Here is an 18,218-nt window from a genome sequence, read left to right as displayed (position 1 = left end):
ATATAAAACACACCCATATTTACATGCATAGTTTTTAAAAGTGTACTTTTGTTCTTGAAAAGAGGCAGGTATCATTGTAGTGGATAGAGAGTTAGTCCTGGAGCTAGTCCAGCTTGTAATATATACTAGCTATGTATCCCTGGACAAGTCATTTAGCCCAAACATTTCTTTACTGGGTATAATTATCTTTTTAAAAACGTTGTAATGATGTTTTATTTTTACATTACAAACATTTACAGATTATTCTCACTTCCTGAGAGGTCTTATAACAAAGTAAAAAAAATTAAGTAAAATTAATAATATAATGACCATCTGAAAGTACATGCAGTATTTCATATTTGTAGCACCCCTACCTCTCTATTTAAAAACTAATACAAATTAATGTTCTTTCTCTGTCCCCAGCCCCATTTAAAAAAATAAAAAATTATAATAAATATGCAGAGTCAATCAAAACAATTTCCCTCAATGCCCCAAGTCGATGTGATAAATCCTCTTTAATGGATAGCATGTTTCATTCTCTATCCTCTGGAATCATGAATGGCCATTATAGCGATCTAGTTCTTATAGCTTTCAAAATTGTTTGTTTATACAGTTGGTGTTATATAAATTGTCCTGGTTGTACTTGAAAGACTGTAGAGAGCTCATGGAAACAAAGCCTCCCTCAGCTTGGAAACTTCCCAGGTTCACATATTCTTTCAAATCTCACTAACCTACTTTGACAGATACAATTTCTTTAATAGTTACAACCCAGTGTTATGAATGTGTCTTCTTTTAAAATGTGGGGTTTCATAGATTTTTAAAGCTGGAAACAATTATAGAGATCATCTAGTTCAAAACCCTTATTTTTCATATGAGGAAACGGAGGCTGAGAGATGTTAAGTGACTTTTTCAAGGTAACACAGCATACAGAGTTGATATCTGGAATGAAAAGATAGAGGGCAACGTGAAATATCTTCTTGGAAAAAATAGAGTTGATATCTGAACCCAGTTCCTCTGACTCTAAATTCATTTCTTTTTATGGCACCCTTCCTGCCAGCTTCATAATGTGATTCAGTCTTCACTTTACCTTGACCAAGGAAACTTTCTATACCAGTAAACTGTCAATATACATCAAGAGGGAATTCAGTGTACCAATTAAGTCATGACTACCTTTATTACTAAAATCTACAGCTAAGAGAACATTCAGGGCTGAATAATCTACATACAGGGGTTGTAGTCTACCATATGCAAACTCTGCCAATCACCCAGACCTATTGGGGGTGGGGTGCATCCATTCCCTTTCTGTGTGGTCTTTCTAGTTTGTAATGTAAGTTCCTTAAGGGCAGGGACTGTATTGCTTGCTTTTATTGGTATTCCTAGTGATTAGCATGTTGTTTGGCACAAAGTAGCTAGCTTTTACATAGCACTTTGAGGATTGCCAAATCTTTACAATTATCAGCTCATTTGGTCCAGATATCAGTCCTAGGAGGTAGGTGCTATTATCATCCCCATTTTTAGTTAAGGAAATTGAGACAAAGAGTGGTTAAGTGACTTGCCCAGGGTCTCACAGTCAGTAAGTGTCAGAAGCTAGATTTGGAGTCAGGTCTTCTGGACTTGCTTTCTCTCTCTCAAATTATGTCCAGAATAATTCCTTGCAGAGGGCAGCAAGTGGTTTTGAGACAACTCTGTTCCTTAAAAAGTGGTTGTCATTTACTTACTGAGTTATTATATACATGTTTATTTGCTTATCATAACCAAATCTTAATTTTTTTTGTGTGTATTGGACTTTTCAATTCTCCTTTAGTGGTTGCAAGCAAAGGATGAATCTATTCTTTTTTTTTTTTGCGGGGCAATGGGGGTTAAGTGACTTGCCCAGGGTCACACAGCTAGTATGTGTCAAGTGTCTAAGGCTGGATTTGAACTCAGGTACTCCTAAATCCAGGGGTGGTGCTTTATCCACTGCACCACCTAGCTGCCCGAATCTATTCTTCTTAAGGCATTTTTCTTAAAGTTCAAAATATTTCTTCTTCAAGGGGTCTTTGCTCCTGATTCTTTTAAGCATCTATCTCTCTCTGTGACCAGTTTCCTCCTCCACCTCTTCTTCTCTTCCTCCCTCTTCTCCTCTTCACTCTCCTCCCTTCTCCAATCCCCACAAATCTCTCCACTGTCTCTCTACCTCTTCTCTTTCACAAACACATCTTTCTCCTGACATACAATCAGATAATGATGACAGTAGCAGCCAAGCCCTGAGGACAGGGGATCTAGATGATCTGTATAGCCAAAGGCCCACCGGTCTACACCCAACGAAACTTTTCATGGAAGTCTTTTTACTTTAAATGACAAGGTCAACTTCTCAAGGAAAGACCAGTCCTATTTTCTTGAAACAATATTTGTTTTCGCTGACTCTAGAATGGATTTTCAAATTAAATCTTCACAAAGGTAATGCTTGAAATTTTGTGGAAAATTTCTGCATGTGCTTGAGGGTTCAGTAAATAAAGCACTCTAGGAAATATGATTCAAGAAATAGCCTGAAAGTTTGCTTTTGTTTAAAATGCTTTGCTTATCACTAGAGGCATTTGGAGGCAGACTTTTCTTAGAAAACCTTTCCCCAATACAGTTGCAGGAGTTCTTTATGTTGGTCAAACACTGACCCTTCAAATCACTGAATCATAGACTTAGAACTGGAAAGGATCCCAGAAGCTGTTTAGTTTAACCTCTTCATTTTACAAATGAAAAAACTGGGGTCCACTAACAAAGTAATAGGCAAAGCCAAGATTTGAACTAAAATCACCTGATTCCAGAACCAGTGCCCATACTCCTGTACCTATCATGGCTTAAGGCTTTGGTCATGGAAATCTGACATTTTATAGGATACTGGAGAATGGATTTGGTGAAAAAAGAAAAAAAAATCCTTTCCCCTTCTGAAATATCAGACATGAGATTATGTATGTGTCAGAAAAACATTACGTATTACAATTTTGTGGTATGAAAATAGGCTTAGTTTTCTTTATTTTCCTCCCAAATTTCTCCGACCTTTATCATGAGGCTATTTGGTGTCTGTCAGCTCCCTGTGGTGATTAGCTTTTATGAAAATATTTTTTAATATGTTTCCTTAGTCTTTTTCTTAATCTTCTGAGTTAGGAGAAGCAAATGGTACTGCTTTATTTTTGTTTTTGGGAAACAGTGGGAAAAAAATTATTCAGGCTTCCTCTTTACCCCCAGCATACTTGATTACACTCTGTGTGTGTGTGTGTGTGTGTGTGTGTGTGTGTGTGTGTGTGTGTGTGTAGGCATATCTCCCCTTACACCCAAACCCTATTAGCATCCAAGTTCCATTTGGGCAGAGGCAGTGTTATTTTCATCTTTGTGTCTCTAATGCCCAGCACAGGGCCTTGAGTATAGTAGGCATTAAAATGGTTTTTACTGATATCTTTTCTTTTTAACATGGTAGACATTTAACAAATATCTGTCAAATTAAATGAAATGCAATTCCTTTTGGTAAGCACTTTGGAAATAGAATCTAAAAGAGAAATAAGCCAAAGCACAGATAATGATGGAAAATGACCATCTATTGCTACTTAAATTTATTAAAATGTTTTAAATGCTTTTTAAAAAATGAAATCACATAGAAAAGAACAGGAAATAAAGTAGATGCCCATCAAATGGGGAATGGCTAAATAAATTGTGGTGGTGGTAAATGAATGTAATGGAGTATTACTGTGCTATAAAAATGACGAATATGAAATTTTTCTCTGGAAACTTGGGAGGACATATGAACAGATACGGAGTGAAATAAACAATTTGGAAAACTGTATGCAATAACTAAGATAATATAGATGGAGAGAACAACGACAACAACAAAACTCAAGCAGAATGCTGTATAGTTATGGTGATTAAGCTTATTCCCCAAGGACAAATGAGAAAATGCATGTCCTCTCTACTTCTTTGGAAAGGGGGTCTATAGGTATGGTGTCCCATTTGATTGACATATTGCTTAGCTTTGTTGAATTGATTTTTTTCTTCTCTCATTTTGTTATAAGAAATGGATCAGAGGAGAGGGGAAAAAGAAGGATATATCTTGAAATGGAGAGGATTAAAAAAATACTGAAATTAATAAAAAGGAAAAAAGTGCTACCACATTTAAAATATAGTTGGTCCTAGGGAGAATGGGAACTGAAATCTAGGCATTCTCTGGGGACCTTCTACTTACAGAAAAATGGGACTATTGTACTCAAGCTAATGCATTTTAATGCAAATTCCCTAACATTCACAATGCTCTAAATTTTAATGGTTCTTTCAGCTTCAGGATCAGTAGCTGTTCTTTCCCAGATTATAATCTTTAGAGCAGCTAGTCCTTCAGATCACAGATAGATGGACGTTGGGTGCAATGAGGCTGGCAGAGGTGGGAGTGTCTCAGTGAAAGATGGCCTATTATGAAATTGTTAAGGTCAATGAGCACATGGGAACAGAAGCAAAACCAGACGTGGGGCTTCAGTACCTTCTTCTCGCCAAAGTATGTTTGCGACTGCAGCACACAGGCATTGGGAAAGCCAGGAAGGCATTGAGAGCAGGAAAGAAAACAACAACAAAGTCACATCAAAACTTTCTTTAAAACAGCTATTTCAGTATCAAGTAATCACTTCTCACATAAACTACAACATTAGCTCTTTCTGTAAATGGTGCAAGGAAAGGAACTCATACCCCCGTAAGCACCAAAATTACCTTCTGGGAATAAAATTAGATCCTGAGCACGTGCCATTTTGATTTGAAGATGACAGTACTCCCAGTAATGAAGCAGTGAGGAACATCTGCATAAAGGCAGGAACTGATTCCTGAAACTACTTCATGATTTTACTGATCTCCTAAGAATTCAACATTGTACTTTTATTAGGATCCGATATTCTTTAGGGATGCTTGCTTGCTCTGAGACATTTGTAACATTTCTAATTTGACAAAGTTAAAAGGAAAATGTCTGATGATGAAGGAAGTCACCTTCATAGAAACATGTATTTATAGTAACCTCATTTAGTAATAATAATGACAACAATTGATAACTATAATAATAGCAGCTGGCATTTATGTGGAACGTTAATGTTTGCAAAGTGCTTTACAAATATCTCGTTTGATACAACTACTCTGGGAATTATGTGGTGGTGTTATTTTACAGATGAGTCAAAGAAAAGTTAAACAACTCATCTAGTGTCACACAACTAGGAAGTGTCTGGGGCAAGAATTGATCCCAGGGGTGGAATGGATTAAAGGAAGATGCTTGTCTATGCAAGAGTCAAACTGCAATGCTTGTCCATGCTGGAACTAGATTTAGGAATGTTCATCAACCCAGTAAAAAGTCTTCCTTCCTCAGAGCTTCCAGAGCTCTGTGTTTGGGCCCCTCTTGACCCACCAATAACCACATTCTAATTTGTATTTTCATTGTATGTTTGCCTGTATACCTATACTAGATGATAAGCTTCTTGGGAGCATGGGGACTGTCTTATTCAACTTTGTACTGAATAATTATTAAGTATTATTCAGCTTATTCAATTCAGTACTGTACAGTGCCTTGTACACACAAATATGGTGTTACACAAATATAGAATCAAGATTGAGCCTTATTGACCAATACTCTTGAGTTTGGCCTGAGGTATTTGTAGAATAGAGAGCTGGGAATATGAATTCTGGGATGCCTAAAATGTGTTCTCTTTGCCCTTTCCACCTCAAACATAGTATCAGAGAACAAGGATCTTAGAGGTCATCGAGTCCAACCCTAATCCTCTTGGCTCCCCATTTCTCCAAGGATAGCTGATACTTGAAATTTCACCTTTAGTAAATACTATCCCCATTAAAATGCAAATAGTCACTTTAGGGGGAGGAAGACAAAGAGAGAGCAAGGTCTAAACTACTGGAGTCAATCAATAACCCTTCAGTGAGACTGATTTTCAGATCAGTTTTTACCAAGAAAGAAGGTGAGGTTATGGGGAACTTGTGAAGTGAGGTACAAACCCAGGTGGGAAATGGATTAGAAATGGGAGGCCAGAGGCACTTATGATAAACTTTCATTGGACAAACATTGAATTCACCTTCACAAAGGTGAAGAATGGCAATGCTAGACCTGATCCTGGGTGGGGGTATCAAGGCCAAAAACTTGTGTGGTAGCAGAATCATTGGAAACCAATGCTAATAAGAACCATTAGCTGATGTTTATACAGTACCTAAAGGATAACAAAATGCTCATTTGATTAATTTTATTCTATGATAACCTTAGATTTTCAATGTGATGATGCTCGATCTATTCACCAGTTCTTAACCTTGAATCTGAGAACTTGGTTTATTTTAATTAAAATTATTATTATTATTATTTTACATTTTGATAATTGCATTTTAATATAATTGGTTTAGTTTGTAATCCTAAGTATTTTATTTTATGCATTTAACATACTGTTCTGAGAAGGGGTCTGTAGTTTTCTCTCTCTCACACACAATAAAATTCCCTGGTGTAGAGTAAGGCTAAATTAACTCCAGGTTTGGCCAGCCCTGAAGTAACCACAAGGAGAACCTCCTAAGAAAGACGATAGATAAGAGGATTTAGAGCTGCAAATGTAATCTATTGGATTTTCTTTTCCTGTTTTCTAATTACCTTCCATGGAAACATAAATTGTCCTGGCTCATAAACTGTATGCTGAAAATCACCTAGCCCTCTCACTGTAACTTTCTTTGTTTTTTATAAGATGGTTATCAAGTCTAAGTGAGTCTTGTTTACATCTTTGGTGAGATAACCATGGCTGGTTCCCAAATACCATCTGTTTTCCCATAACTGTAAAGGCTGGCCTCTATTGTCCAGACCAAGACAGATTCTCTGGATTAAAAGTAAGCAAGAAACTGTATCTTGTGAACATATGTATTTTCTAAAGAAATTTCAAGATTAAAATTCCCCCAAACTTACGGGTCTTCCTGGCTGAATCTTCAATAAAGAGAGAAGAAATGTCCTCATCGACACCTACTTCATTCTTAGCAATGCATGTGTAGGCTCCCGTGTCTTCATACCGCACACTGTTGATGTGAAGTTCACTTCCATTGGCTATTGAAAAAAATTAAACTAATTCAAGACTTTTAGCCCTGGCCTTACCGTACTTATGTTTGCATTTCTAAAAGACTCCTTACATTTGTCCAGGGCCATGAGACCTGTGATGATTACTTGTTGCTATCTCAGTAATTTTTCAATTATTTCCACTTCTTCGTGACCCCATTTGGGGTTTTCTTGGCAAAGATATTGGATTGATTTGCCATTTCCTTCTCCAGCTTATTTTACAGATAAAGAACTGAGGCAAACAGGATCAAGTGACTTGCCCAGGGTCATGCAGCTTATAAGTGTCTGGGTCCAAATTTGAACTCAGGAAAATGTCTTCCTGACTCCAGGCATGGCATTCTATCCACTGTGCCATCTAGCTGTCCTGATAAGAGGGCAGAGCTAAAAGGGACCTCAGAAGACCCATTTTAAAATGATGAAACTGAGCTCATAGAGGTTAAAAGTATCTTGCCCAAGGTCACACATAAAGTAAGCATCAGATTTGAGATTTTTACACCAGGTCTTCTGGTCTGATCCTTCCAGTATGTCACATGACTTCATTATGTCAGATTCAAGAAGCTAGGATTGGCCTCTCAAGTTGGTGATTAGTTATTCAAATTCATTTTGGCTGGAAACAATAAGGATGCACCAGACATTTATTGAGGATAGTTTTTGGGTGTTAGCTAGAGGGAGACAAGATCATGCTTACAAATTCTTCCATCTAGTCATTTTCCTACATAAGGAAACTGTATTACTTAAGAGCTTTTTTTTTTCAAAAAAGTATAAAAATTTTCCTTTAAAATTTTTCTACATATTGTTACAAAAATTGGTCTTTCTCATATTTTTAAAAGAAAACTTGAAGTTTAGGTAAAGGAAACACAGGCATAATGGTAGGGGAAGCCATTGGAGTGTTTAACAGCTTGATTGTGAAATAGTTGCTAATGAAATAGAAATTTTCCCACCATCTTACCCCCACCCCAAAACAGAGACACTTTCCCCAATTTATCTGGGAAAAACAAAAAAAAATTCCCAACAGTACAGGTGATATCATCTAGACTAGACTTCACAAAAATTGGAAGGGCTAATGCTTATTCATTTCCAATATATGAGCTTAAAAAGAAGAGTTTTTCCTATTTCGTGGGTACTGTAGCTTGTACCCAACTGTGAAGGACATGCAAAAACCAGGGCCAGTTCTTACCTATGAGAGAGAGCTGCTTAGATAGTTTAGGTCCAACATCCATGCCATTTTTTAGCCAGGTAATTCTTGGGGTGGGAATGCCTTCTGCATGGCATTTGAGACTGGCTGAGACTCCAGGTTCCTGGGCCTGAGTTTCTGGGTAAACACGGATGACAGGTGGCACTGTGGAAGATAAGCATGGACGATCTTAACGAGCCAACTGGTCAGAGACAGGCTTTCATGTTGCTTTTTAACTTTGATACATTGTCCAACTCTCTGATCTTACAGGGCATGTGTGAAAGGCAATGTCAGACTTTTATGAGACTGAAAAGAGGGCTAGACAGACTACTTGGATTCCAGAAGACAGCACCACATTTTCAAATTCAGACACACTTATCTTTCAAGGAAAGATGGCAAGATATGCTAACGTGTAGTGAGAGGGGCATTGGTTCACAATCAATTACAGAGACCAAAATCAGAGTCACCAAATCTCTAACATCAGGTCTCTCTGCATCCTTCAGAAAAGGCTTCTTAGACTCACTGAGCACATGCAACTGGAATAGAAGCTTGTGGCAATAGTGACAATTCTGTGGCCATTTTCTCAACCCCATCCTCTCTGCCACAAGAAGGGCCCAAAGCTGAATTGGAAGACGTGTAGCAGCCAAGAATTGAGATCCACGCCTTCAAAGAATAAGGAGGCTATAGTCCTTCTATAGTCGGTTTTGATTAGACCACATCTAAATGATCATATTGAAATCTGAGACTCACTATTTAAGGAAAACGATCAGATGGAGAATGTACAAAGGAGGGCAACTAGGGTGGAACTGAAGCCAAATAAAGATTAGTTAAAGCAACTGGGAATCTTGAGCCTCATGAAGAAAAGACTGAAGGAGAACATTATAATGGCTTTCAAGTATTTGAATGTTTATCTGGAAGATGGACTAAATTTATAGGTTCATAAATGTAGAGTTGGAAGGAACCTCAGAAATCATATACTTCAACTCTTATTTTAAAGATGGAGAACACTTTTGGGGACAGTTCCAAATTATTTTCCAGAATCATTGTACCAATTCATAATTACATTAATAGTAAATTAATATACTTGTTTTCATGAAGTCCCTCCAACATTTGTCATTTTCTTTCTTTTTTTTAAATCAACTTTGTTAATCTGATGGGTATGGAACCTCAGAGCTGCTTTAATTTTCATTTTTCTAATTATTAGTGAATTGAAGAATTTTTTTTCATATGACTATTGATAACTTGGATTTCTCCCTTTTGAGAACTATCTGTTCATGTCCTTTGACTATTAATTGGGGAATGGTTATTTTTCTTACAGATTTGAATCAGTTCCTTATATATCTTGGAAATGATATCTTTATCTGAGAAATTTGCTAAAAATATTTTCCCTAGTTAACTGTTTCCCTTCTAATCCTATTATTGCTTTTTTTTTGGGTGCACCAACTTTTAAAATTTTATATAATCACAATTGTCCATTTTCTCTTTTATAATTCTTTTCTGTGTCTCCTCTTTGGTCACAAATTCATCTTCTATTCACAGATTTGAGAGTTAATTTCTTCCTTACTCTTTTAATTTGCTTACGATGTGGCCTTTTATATCTATGCTTCATATCCATTTGGAACTTACCTTTGTATTTGATGGGAATGGTTGATCACTTTAAACCTAATTGTTGCCAGACATCTTTTTTTTGGTAGCATTTTTTGTTGTTGAATTAAGAATACTTATGGTTGTGTTTGGAGGTCTTAATTTTATTGAACTACTAGACTACTAGACTCTTTTGCTTTCATATATTGTATTTCCAATCTGTTCTGCTGATCAACTGTCCTATTATTTTGATCAACCAAATTATTTTGATAACTACTTCTTTGTAGTATAATTTAAGATATGGAAATATTAGGCTCTTTTGCTTCCTTCCAACTTTTTTCATTATTTCCCTTGATGATCCTTGACCTTTTGTACTCCCAGATAAAATTTGTTATTACTTTTCTAGTAGCATGATTGTTACAGCACTGAATAAATACATTAATTAAGCAGTATTGCCATTTTTATTATATTGGCTAAGTCTAACCCTGACCAATTACTATTTCTCCAATTATTCAGGTTAGGTCTGTATTTCAATAAAGTGTTTTGTAGTTATATTCATGTATCTGCTGCATATATCTTGGAAGGGATACTCCCAAGTATTTCATATTTTTTGAAGTTATTTTAAATGGAATTTCTTTTTCTCCTTCCTCCTGCTTTGTTTTGTTAGTAACATATAGAAATGCTGATTCTGTATATGAAATTCTTTTTTGTTCTTTGTGGAAGTCATTATTTCACCTTATTTTTTTAGTTGATTCTCTAGGGTTCTCTAAGTAAACCATCATGGCACATATGAAGAACAATAGAGCTTGGATTTCAGCACAGGCCTTGGTATTCTATATCCAGCACTTTTTCTACTTTGCTACTAGTGAAGGCTAACTGGATTGTAGGAAATAAATTTGGCAGTTTGGGTATCTGCACTATTCCTAGATGACTTCATTACTCTATTCATAAATACTTATATACATCTAAATATTTAATACTGCTCATCTCTTAGGGAGAAAGAGTAAGAACAACTGAAATCTATTTCCTTCTGAATGAGTCAAATACAGATAAATTATTTGTTATGTGAAAGCAGTTGGAAGGGGGTTTAATTTCTCCCAGGAACTTCTTAATGAAGCAAATGTCTTGTGACATATGTGCATAGTCAAGAAAAGCAGATTCTCCCAATGTCTGTACACAAAAATAGATATGTCTCATTCTGAGCCCTAACACCATCATCACTATTACAGATAACCTTTTTCCATCATCAGTACTTTGCAATCATGAATGGTCATTGTACTGATCCTATTTCTTATATAGCTTTCAAAGTGGTTCATTTTTACATTGCTGTGACATTATATAAATTGTTCTAGTTCTGCTCATTTCATTCTTCATTAGTCCTCGAAAAGTTCATTTTTTTAATATTGATGTTATAGTATAAAATGGTCTTCTCTTTCTGTTCATTTTACTCTGGCTAAAGTCCTAGTCCCATATTACCCATACTGGTGGAAAAAACAGATACCTTTTTTGCAAAATCATCACTTCACATGAATCCATTGATTTTTTTTTTAATTTAAGAAAAAAAAATTTGGTGGGGTAATGAGGGTTAAGTGACTTGCCCAGGGTCACGCAGCTAGTATGTGTGTCAAGTGTCTGAGGCCAGATTTGAACTCCAGGGCCAGTGCTTTATCCACTGCACCACCTAGCTGCCCCCCGAATCTATTGATTTTTAATCATTAAAGCATTCATTGCCTTTTGTAAATAATTCTATCTCTTGCCTCTACACTTGTTGTTGTTGTTGAGGCAACTGGGGTTAAGTGACTTGCCCAGGGTCACAGAGCTAGTAATTGTTAAGTGTCTGAGGTCGGATTTGAACTCAGGTCCTCCTGAATCCAGGGCCAGTGCTCTATCCGCTACGCCACCCAGCTGCCCCTTGCCTCTACACTTGTAAAAATATTGCTCTCTCCATAACCTCCCTTCTTCCTAATGTAAATTCTTTGAAGGCATGGAATATTTTGTTCTGGTTTTTATCACCCCAGTGTCTAGAACACAGTAGGCACTCAATGAATGCTTAGTTGAGTTGTCTTCCATTGGACACAACTGGATATGGAGCACCAAATAAGAGTAGGGATAAGTGTAAACATGGAGCAACCCAACAACAATCCACAATCTTTTAAGTTTTCATTGGCATTTGGAAGTAATTCAGGATCTAGAAAGAAAATCCTGGTCTCTTGGGTAGGGAAGCCAGAGATTGGAGCCATGCCTACAGACTATCCATAAACTGATCTCTGGCCTGCTTGCAAGGCAAAGGTATCTGTTTCCTACCAGTATGAATACTATGGGACTAGGACTTCAGCTGAAGTAAAGAGCAGAAACAGAAGATCAATTTATCCTTTTACATCAGTATTAGACAAATGAACTTTTTGAGGACTAAGAATGAAATGTGCAGAACTAGAACAATTTATCACACACTTTAAAAATGAACAACTTAGGAAACTATAAGAACTAGGATCAGTATAATGACCATTCATGATTCCATAGTACTGATGATGAAACATACTAACTGTAACAAGAATGATGGATTTAGGGCTCAGAACAAGATGTTTATTTTTGCGTACAGATATTGGAGGAATGTTTTGACTGACTGTGCATTTCTTTTTGTTGTTGTTGTTGTTGTTGTTTGTTTTTGCAGGGCAATATGGGTTAAGTGACTTGCCCAGGGTCACACAGCTAGTAAATGCCAAGTATCTGAGGCCGGATTTAAAATCAGGTCCTCCTGAATCCAGAGCCGGTGCTTTATCCACTGTGCCACCTAGCTGCCCTGCACATTTCTTACAAGAAATTTTCTTTCCTTTTTTCTTTCGTATAATTGGCTAGGGGTAGAAAGGGCAGGGGGGAATAGATTTGTTTATTTAAAAAAACAAACAAACAATTGTGGCAGTGTTATAGATGTGACATGTTGAATATGCATTTAGATGAGGTCAATGTATTATTAGTTCAACTTAACCATTCCACTTTGTTATAAGAAGCCTCTGACAAAAGAAGAGTAATCTTAAATTAAGGTAAAAACAAATGCCTTAATAAAACTGAACATATAAAAATAGGAAGAACTCTCTCTCCATGTGGGCTTCCAGGGTAATAAGGTCATCATCATTATCACAAAGATTTGAGCCTTTCTGTTGTTTCTGAAGGAAGTCTCAAGGTATTGGCTTTTCCTCAAAGCCTATTCTCAATTATCTTCTTCCAGCATATTTCCCCGCTCCCCTCATCATCAGTCTCACTAATCTTCCATGTCTCCCATCTACTGTCTGCTTCACAGTTGCCTCCCTTATCCTTAAGTAACCCTCAGTTGATCCAACAATCTCTCAAAACCATTTTTCTCTATCTCTCTTCCTTTTCAAGATTGAACTCCTCGGGCAAGTTGTCGACAATAGATGTCTCTACTTCTCTCTTGACTCTTTTCTAAACCTTGTCCAGTTTTGAGTCCCACCTGTCCATTAATCTAAATTCATTTTCACCAAAGTTAACAATGATCTTTTGATTGACAAAATATAATGTCTTTTTCTGGATCATCTGTAGCTTTTGACCTGGTAGGTTACCTCTTCTGGAAAATCTCTTCCCTAGGTTTTCTGATAGGTTTTTTTTCTGCCTGCTCCTCCTCAGTTTGCTTTGTTGGATTTTCAATTAGGTCATGATTAAAAATATGGGTGACCCACAAGAGTCTATCTTGGGTCCTTTTCTTTTCTTACTCAATATTTTATTTAGTGATCTCATGGTCCCAAAGCATTCAATTATCATATCTATGAAGATCCAATTATCTTTTTCATGCAATCAAACAATCGATCAATACATTAAGTGCCTACAACGAGCAAGGCACTGTGCTAAATTGGGGGATACAAAAAGAAGCAAAAGATGGTCTCTACCCTCAAGGAATTTACACTCTAATGGGAGAGACAACATGCAAACAGATATACACAAAGTAAGCTATATATAGGTTAAATAGAAAATAATTAATAGAGGGAAAGGCACTGCAATTAAGAGGGTTGGGAAAGTCTGACTGTAAGAAGATGGGATTTTAGTTGGAAATTAAAGGAAGCTAGGAAGTCTGTAGTCTGAGTTGAGGGAGGAGAGCATTCCAGGAATGGGGGATAGACAGAGAAAATTCTAGGAACTGGGAAATAGAGCATCTTGTTCTTGAGGTAGCCAAGATGCCAATGTTATTGGACCAAAGAATACATGTTGGGGAGTAAGATATAAGAAGTCTGGAGGGACTAGGTTATAAAGGGCTTTGAATGCCAAACAGCATTATGTATTTGTTCCTGGAGGCAATAGGAAGCCACGGGAGCTTTTGAATGAGGGTGATGTGGTTTGGACCTGTACTTTAGGAAAATCACTTTAGTGGTTGAATGGAGGATGGATTGGAGTGGGAGAGAGACTTAAGGCTGCCAGACCCTCCAGACGGCTATTGCAATAATCCAGGTGTGAGGTGGTAAGGGCCTGTACCAGAGTGGCGGCAGTGTTACAGGAGAGAAAGGGCATTTAGGAGAGATGTTGCAAAGGCGGGGAGAATAAAATTGTAAGCCTGCTATCAAACTCATTGAGGAAGGAAGGGGAGGGACCTGGGGATCTGTAGACAACTGCTACCAGGATTTTGATTGGGTAGTAGATATTGAGTGGCATGGCCCTCTAGGGGCCAAATTTAATATGTGGAGAGTTAATTGGGTGGCTTGCCATAATATTGGGGTTCAGAAAATGAGGGACCTCTAGGTCCAAAACTTCCTCCCCTCTGAACTGCCTTTTTAGATATTTCTCCCAGGCCAATAAGAATGGAGCTTAACAGCCTCTTTTCCACAAAAGAATCAGGTTTTACTAATGGGAATAAAATACACAGCAAAGGTGAAATTAATAAAGTCAAGGACAAGGGAATAGAGAGAAGGAAAAATGGATAATCCCCCTAAGTCTAACAAAAGCCTATACAATCCCCAAACTCGCTTCCAGTTCAGCTAATTCAAAGAGCCGGGCTCGTTTTATTAACTCACCACCTGGGGTCCGTAGCTTCAATGGGAAACAGCTATGCAGCCAAGGCCCACAGGACAAACCGCCAGGAAAAACCTCTCTCTCTCTCATCCGCTCATCGACCGGAAAAAGACCGAACTTCCCTCAGTGAGCATTTACTCTCCCTCCCCCAAAAGGGAGGTCCTTCAAACTGCCTGTGCAGAGTGGTTCCTCTGCTGACATCAGCAGCATACTCACTCTGGGCAGGCCAGGTGTGGCCCATCTCCAATCAGTCTGCCAAATTCCATTATTTTACCACAGTCCTCAAAGGAAGAGAGGTTACTGAGTGATAGAGGAAAGGGTAGAACCTTGAAATGGCAATAGGGAACAAGGAGTGTTCTGGTTCTCTTGCCACAAGGAGTTAACCAAAGAGAATGAGTGAAGATGCAGCCAGTATCGGAAAGGGAATCCAAGGAGGTTGTGTTATTAGGAGGAAGCCAGGTTTCAATAAGAGACAGTTGATGGAAAGAGTGGGAGGTGAATAGATTTATTTTTTTAAAATTTAAATTGTTTTTTTTATGAATAGATATAAAATGAAGGGAAGCTTGTTGCTTATGTAACAGGCATTGCAGAGGGTACAGTTGGGTGGAATTAGGATGAGACTTTAGGATGGGAGGGTTGAGGGAACTAGAAATGAGAAATCAAGTGGTATGGGGTTTGCAATGGGGTTTGGATGATGATCTACAGATATGAAGATATGAGATATGAAGTGTATGATCTGGTGTGGAAATAATTATCACTGAGTAGAGGGTGCTTCTATACTCAAAAGACAGGTACAGCAGGAGATGGGAGGCCTGGAGCCAGGTGAGATGTTGGGCTGGGAGCAGGAGATGGAATATGCCTTGTACTGGTACATATGGAATTGTTTGCTTTGGGACAGATTGAAGATGCCCAACCTGTTCCCTTCCCTTAGATCAATTTCTCCAGGACCTCACCTGATCAGCAATCCTCCATCACCAACTACCTCAAAAATGTCTATAAATAAATCATTAGAGATGACAAATTACAAAGAAAATCTGAATATACACACCCCAGTAGTCTTATGGCTCAATGTCTCTAGTACCAAGAAAAGGCAGGAAGTATAAGAAGTTAATTCTCTCTTAGGTGTGTAGTTGTAGAAAGCCGACTATGCTTTAAATCTATTTAAAGATACATGCCTTATATACAGTATGGACTTAATAAGTAATAGTAAAAAAATAAGCATAATCAAGCAAATAAATGTCCATATTTGTCATATAAAAATGTATGTCTTGTTCTGTATCCCATGTACATTAGTTCTCTGTCAAGAGGTAGGTAGTGTTCATCATCAGTCTTCTGGAATCATAGTAAGTCATTGTACTTTTCAGAGTTCTTAAGTTTTCCAAAGTTGTTTGTCTTCACAATGGTTTTCTTAATGTATAAATTATTCTCTGTTTCTACTCACTTCATTCTTCATCAGCTCATTCAAGTTCTCCCAGGTTACTCTGAAGCTATTACTTTTGTTATTTCTTATGGTATAATGATGTTCTGTTACATTTATATAATGTTATTTGGTTAGCCATTCTCCAAATGATGCCCCTGCTTAGTTTCCAATTTTTTTGTTACTACAAAAAGAGTTATTTTATATATGTATATATATATATATATATATATGTTCCATATATGATAATTTTTCCTATTTCTTTGGAAAATAAGACTAGTAGTGGTATCAAGGTGTCAAAGGCCATGCACAGTTTAGTAACTGGAGACAAAACTACAAATAGCTTTTCAGAGATATTCTCTTTCTTTCTTTCTTTCTTTCTTTCTTTCTTTCTTTCTTTCTTTCTTTCTTTCTTTCTTTCTTTCTTTCTTTCTTTCTTTCTTTCTTTCTTTCTTTCTTTCTTTCTTTCTTTCTCTCTCTCTCTCTCTCTCTCTCTCTCTCTCTCTCTCTCTCTCTCTCTCTCTCTCTCTCTCTCTCTCTTTCCCCTTTCCCCCTCCCTCTCTCTCTTCCTTCCCTCCCTCTCTTTTTTTTTAAACTATTGCTTTATCTATTCAAGGAATTCTAGTTGAACACATGCTATTAAATTTGATGTTTTGCAGTCACTTTCTTTTTTGGGGTTTGTGTCTTCCTGATTGTCCCTGTCACCATAATAACTGGGTGGAATTTAAATTTTTTTCTAATTCTTTCTTTGCTGATTTTGGACTTTGTGTTTGGGCCAAAAGTCAGATCCATATAACTGTTGCTCATTTCTATCTTCACTCCTTATTCAGTATACTGCCTTAGGCCCCTCTACTACTCTGCCCTGGATTGCTACCTCTGAGTAGGTCTCTTTTCTTAGTCTGCACTGTATCTTTGACAGACCACTCAATAAAGAGCAACAAAACTACCAAATGGCATCTGGTTCTGCTCTCCCCACAATGTAAAATCCCTTTGTGCCAAATGTAGGACCCTCTCCTGCCTTGGTGCAAGGCAAGCCTTTGCTTACTCCCTGAATGTGAATGCTCTAGAAGGACATTTTGACTAGAACCCATTCCCAGTGTTCGCAGACCTTACTTTCTATTTTGCTAGGGTGATTTGGGCTGGAAAAATAACTTGCTATCATTTTGTTCAGGATGTGTGTGTATAGGCAACTGGGGTTAAGTGACTTGCCCAAGTGGGTAGCTAGGTGGTGCAGTGGATAAAGCATTGGCCCTGGATTCAGGAGGACTGGTGTTCAAATCCGGCCTCAGACACTTGACACTTACTAGCTGTGTGACCCTGGCCAAGTCACTTAACCCTCATTGCCCCCCCCCAAAAAAAGTGACTTGCCCAAGGTTACACAGTAAATGTAACCTTGAACTCAGATTTGAACTCAGGTCCTCCAGACTCTATCCACTGTACTGCCTAGTTGTCTTGAGTCTTTTTCTTTTTCTTTCTTTCTTTTTTTTTTTTCAGTGAGGCAATTGGGGTTAAGTGACTTGCCCAGGGTCACACAGCTAGTAAGTGTTAAATGTCTGAGGCTGGATTTGAACCTAGGTACTCCTGACTCCAGGGCTGCTGCTCTATCCACTGCGCCACCTAGCTGCCCTTTGAGTCTTTTTCTTGATCCATGAAATTAAAACAATTTTTACCCTGCTTCTTTTGTGGGTTTTTTGTAAAGAAAACTTTATAAACTGTAAATGTGTATTCTTATTTTAAAAATCATATACTTTCCACAACTATCATCCTGGTTTGGACCCTCATCACCTCAGAACTAGTTTCCCTGTCTCTGGATTCAGCCCTCTACAATCTACCCTCTACATGCTCAGTCAGATAATTTTCTCCAAAGCTCCCTTGCCCAAAATACATTGGTGGTTCTTTTGCCTCTCAGGTGAGATATAAAATCAGTACCCAAGCTTTCAAGGCCCTTCATCAAGCTGCTCCAA

General features: G+C 37.6%; 1 protein-coding gene across 2 annotated transcripts in view; it reads right to left on the bottom strand.

Annotated features, from left to right (window-relative positions):
* FSTL4 (follistatin like 4) overlaps nt 1-18,218 on the bottom strand; it is an 878,789-nt gene that overhangs the window by 48,097 nt on the left and 812,474 nt on the right. For both annotated transcript variants that reach the window (XR_006355064.1, XM_043989744.1), the window contains exons 9-11: nt 8,241-8,402; nt 6,920-7,054; nt 4,478-4,504 (exon numbers count right to left, since the gene is read on the bottom strand). Coding sequence is in view for 1 of the 2 variants with exons in the window: in XM_043989744.1 (XP_043845679.1) it covers nt 4,478-4,504; nt 6,920-7,054; nt 8,241-8,402 (324 nt within the window). In the remaining variant the exon portion in view is untranslated. The remainder of the gene's footprint in view (nt 1-4,477; nt 4,505-6,919; nt 7,055-8,240; nt 8,403-18,218) is intronic.

Source organism: Dromiciops gliroides, chromosome 2 (assembly GCF_019393635.1).
Source record: "Dromiciops gliroides isolate mDroGli1 chromosome 2, mDroGli1.pri, whole genome shotgun sequence".
NCBI lineage: Eukaryota > Metazoa > Chordata > Mammalia > Microbiotheria > Microbiotheriidae > Dromiciops > Dromiciops gliroides.
The sequence above is the reverse complement of the archived record's forward strand: the minus strand, read 5'-3'. Positions and strand labels throughout refer to the sequence as shown.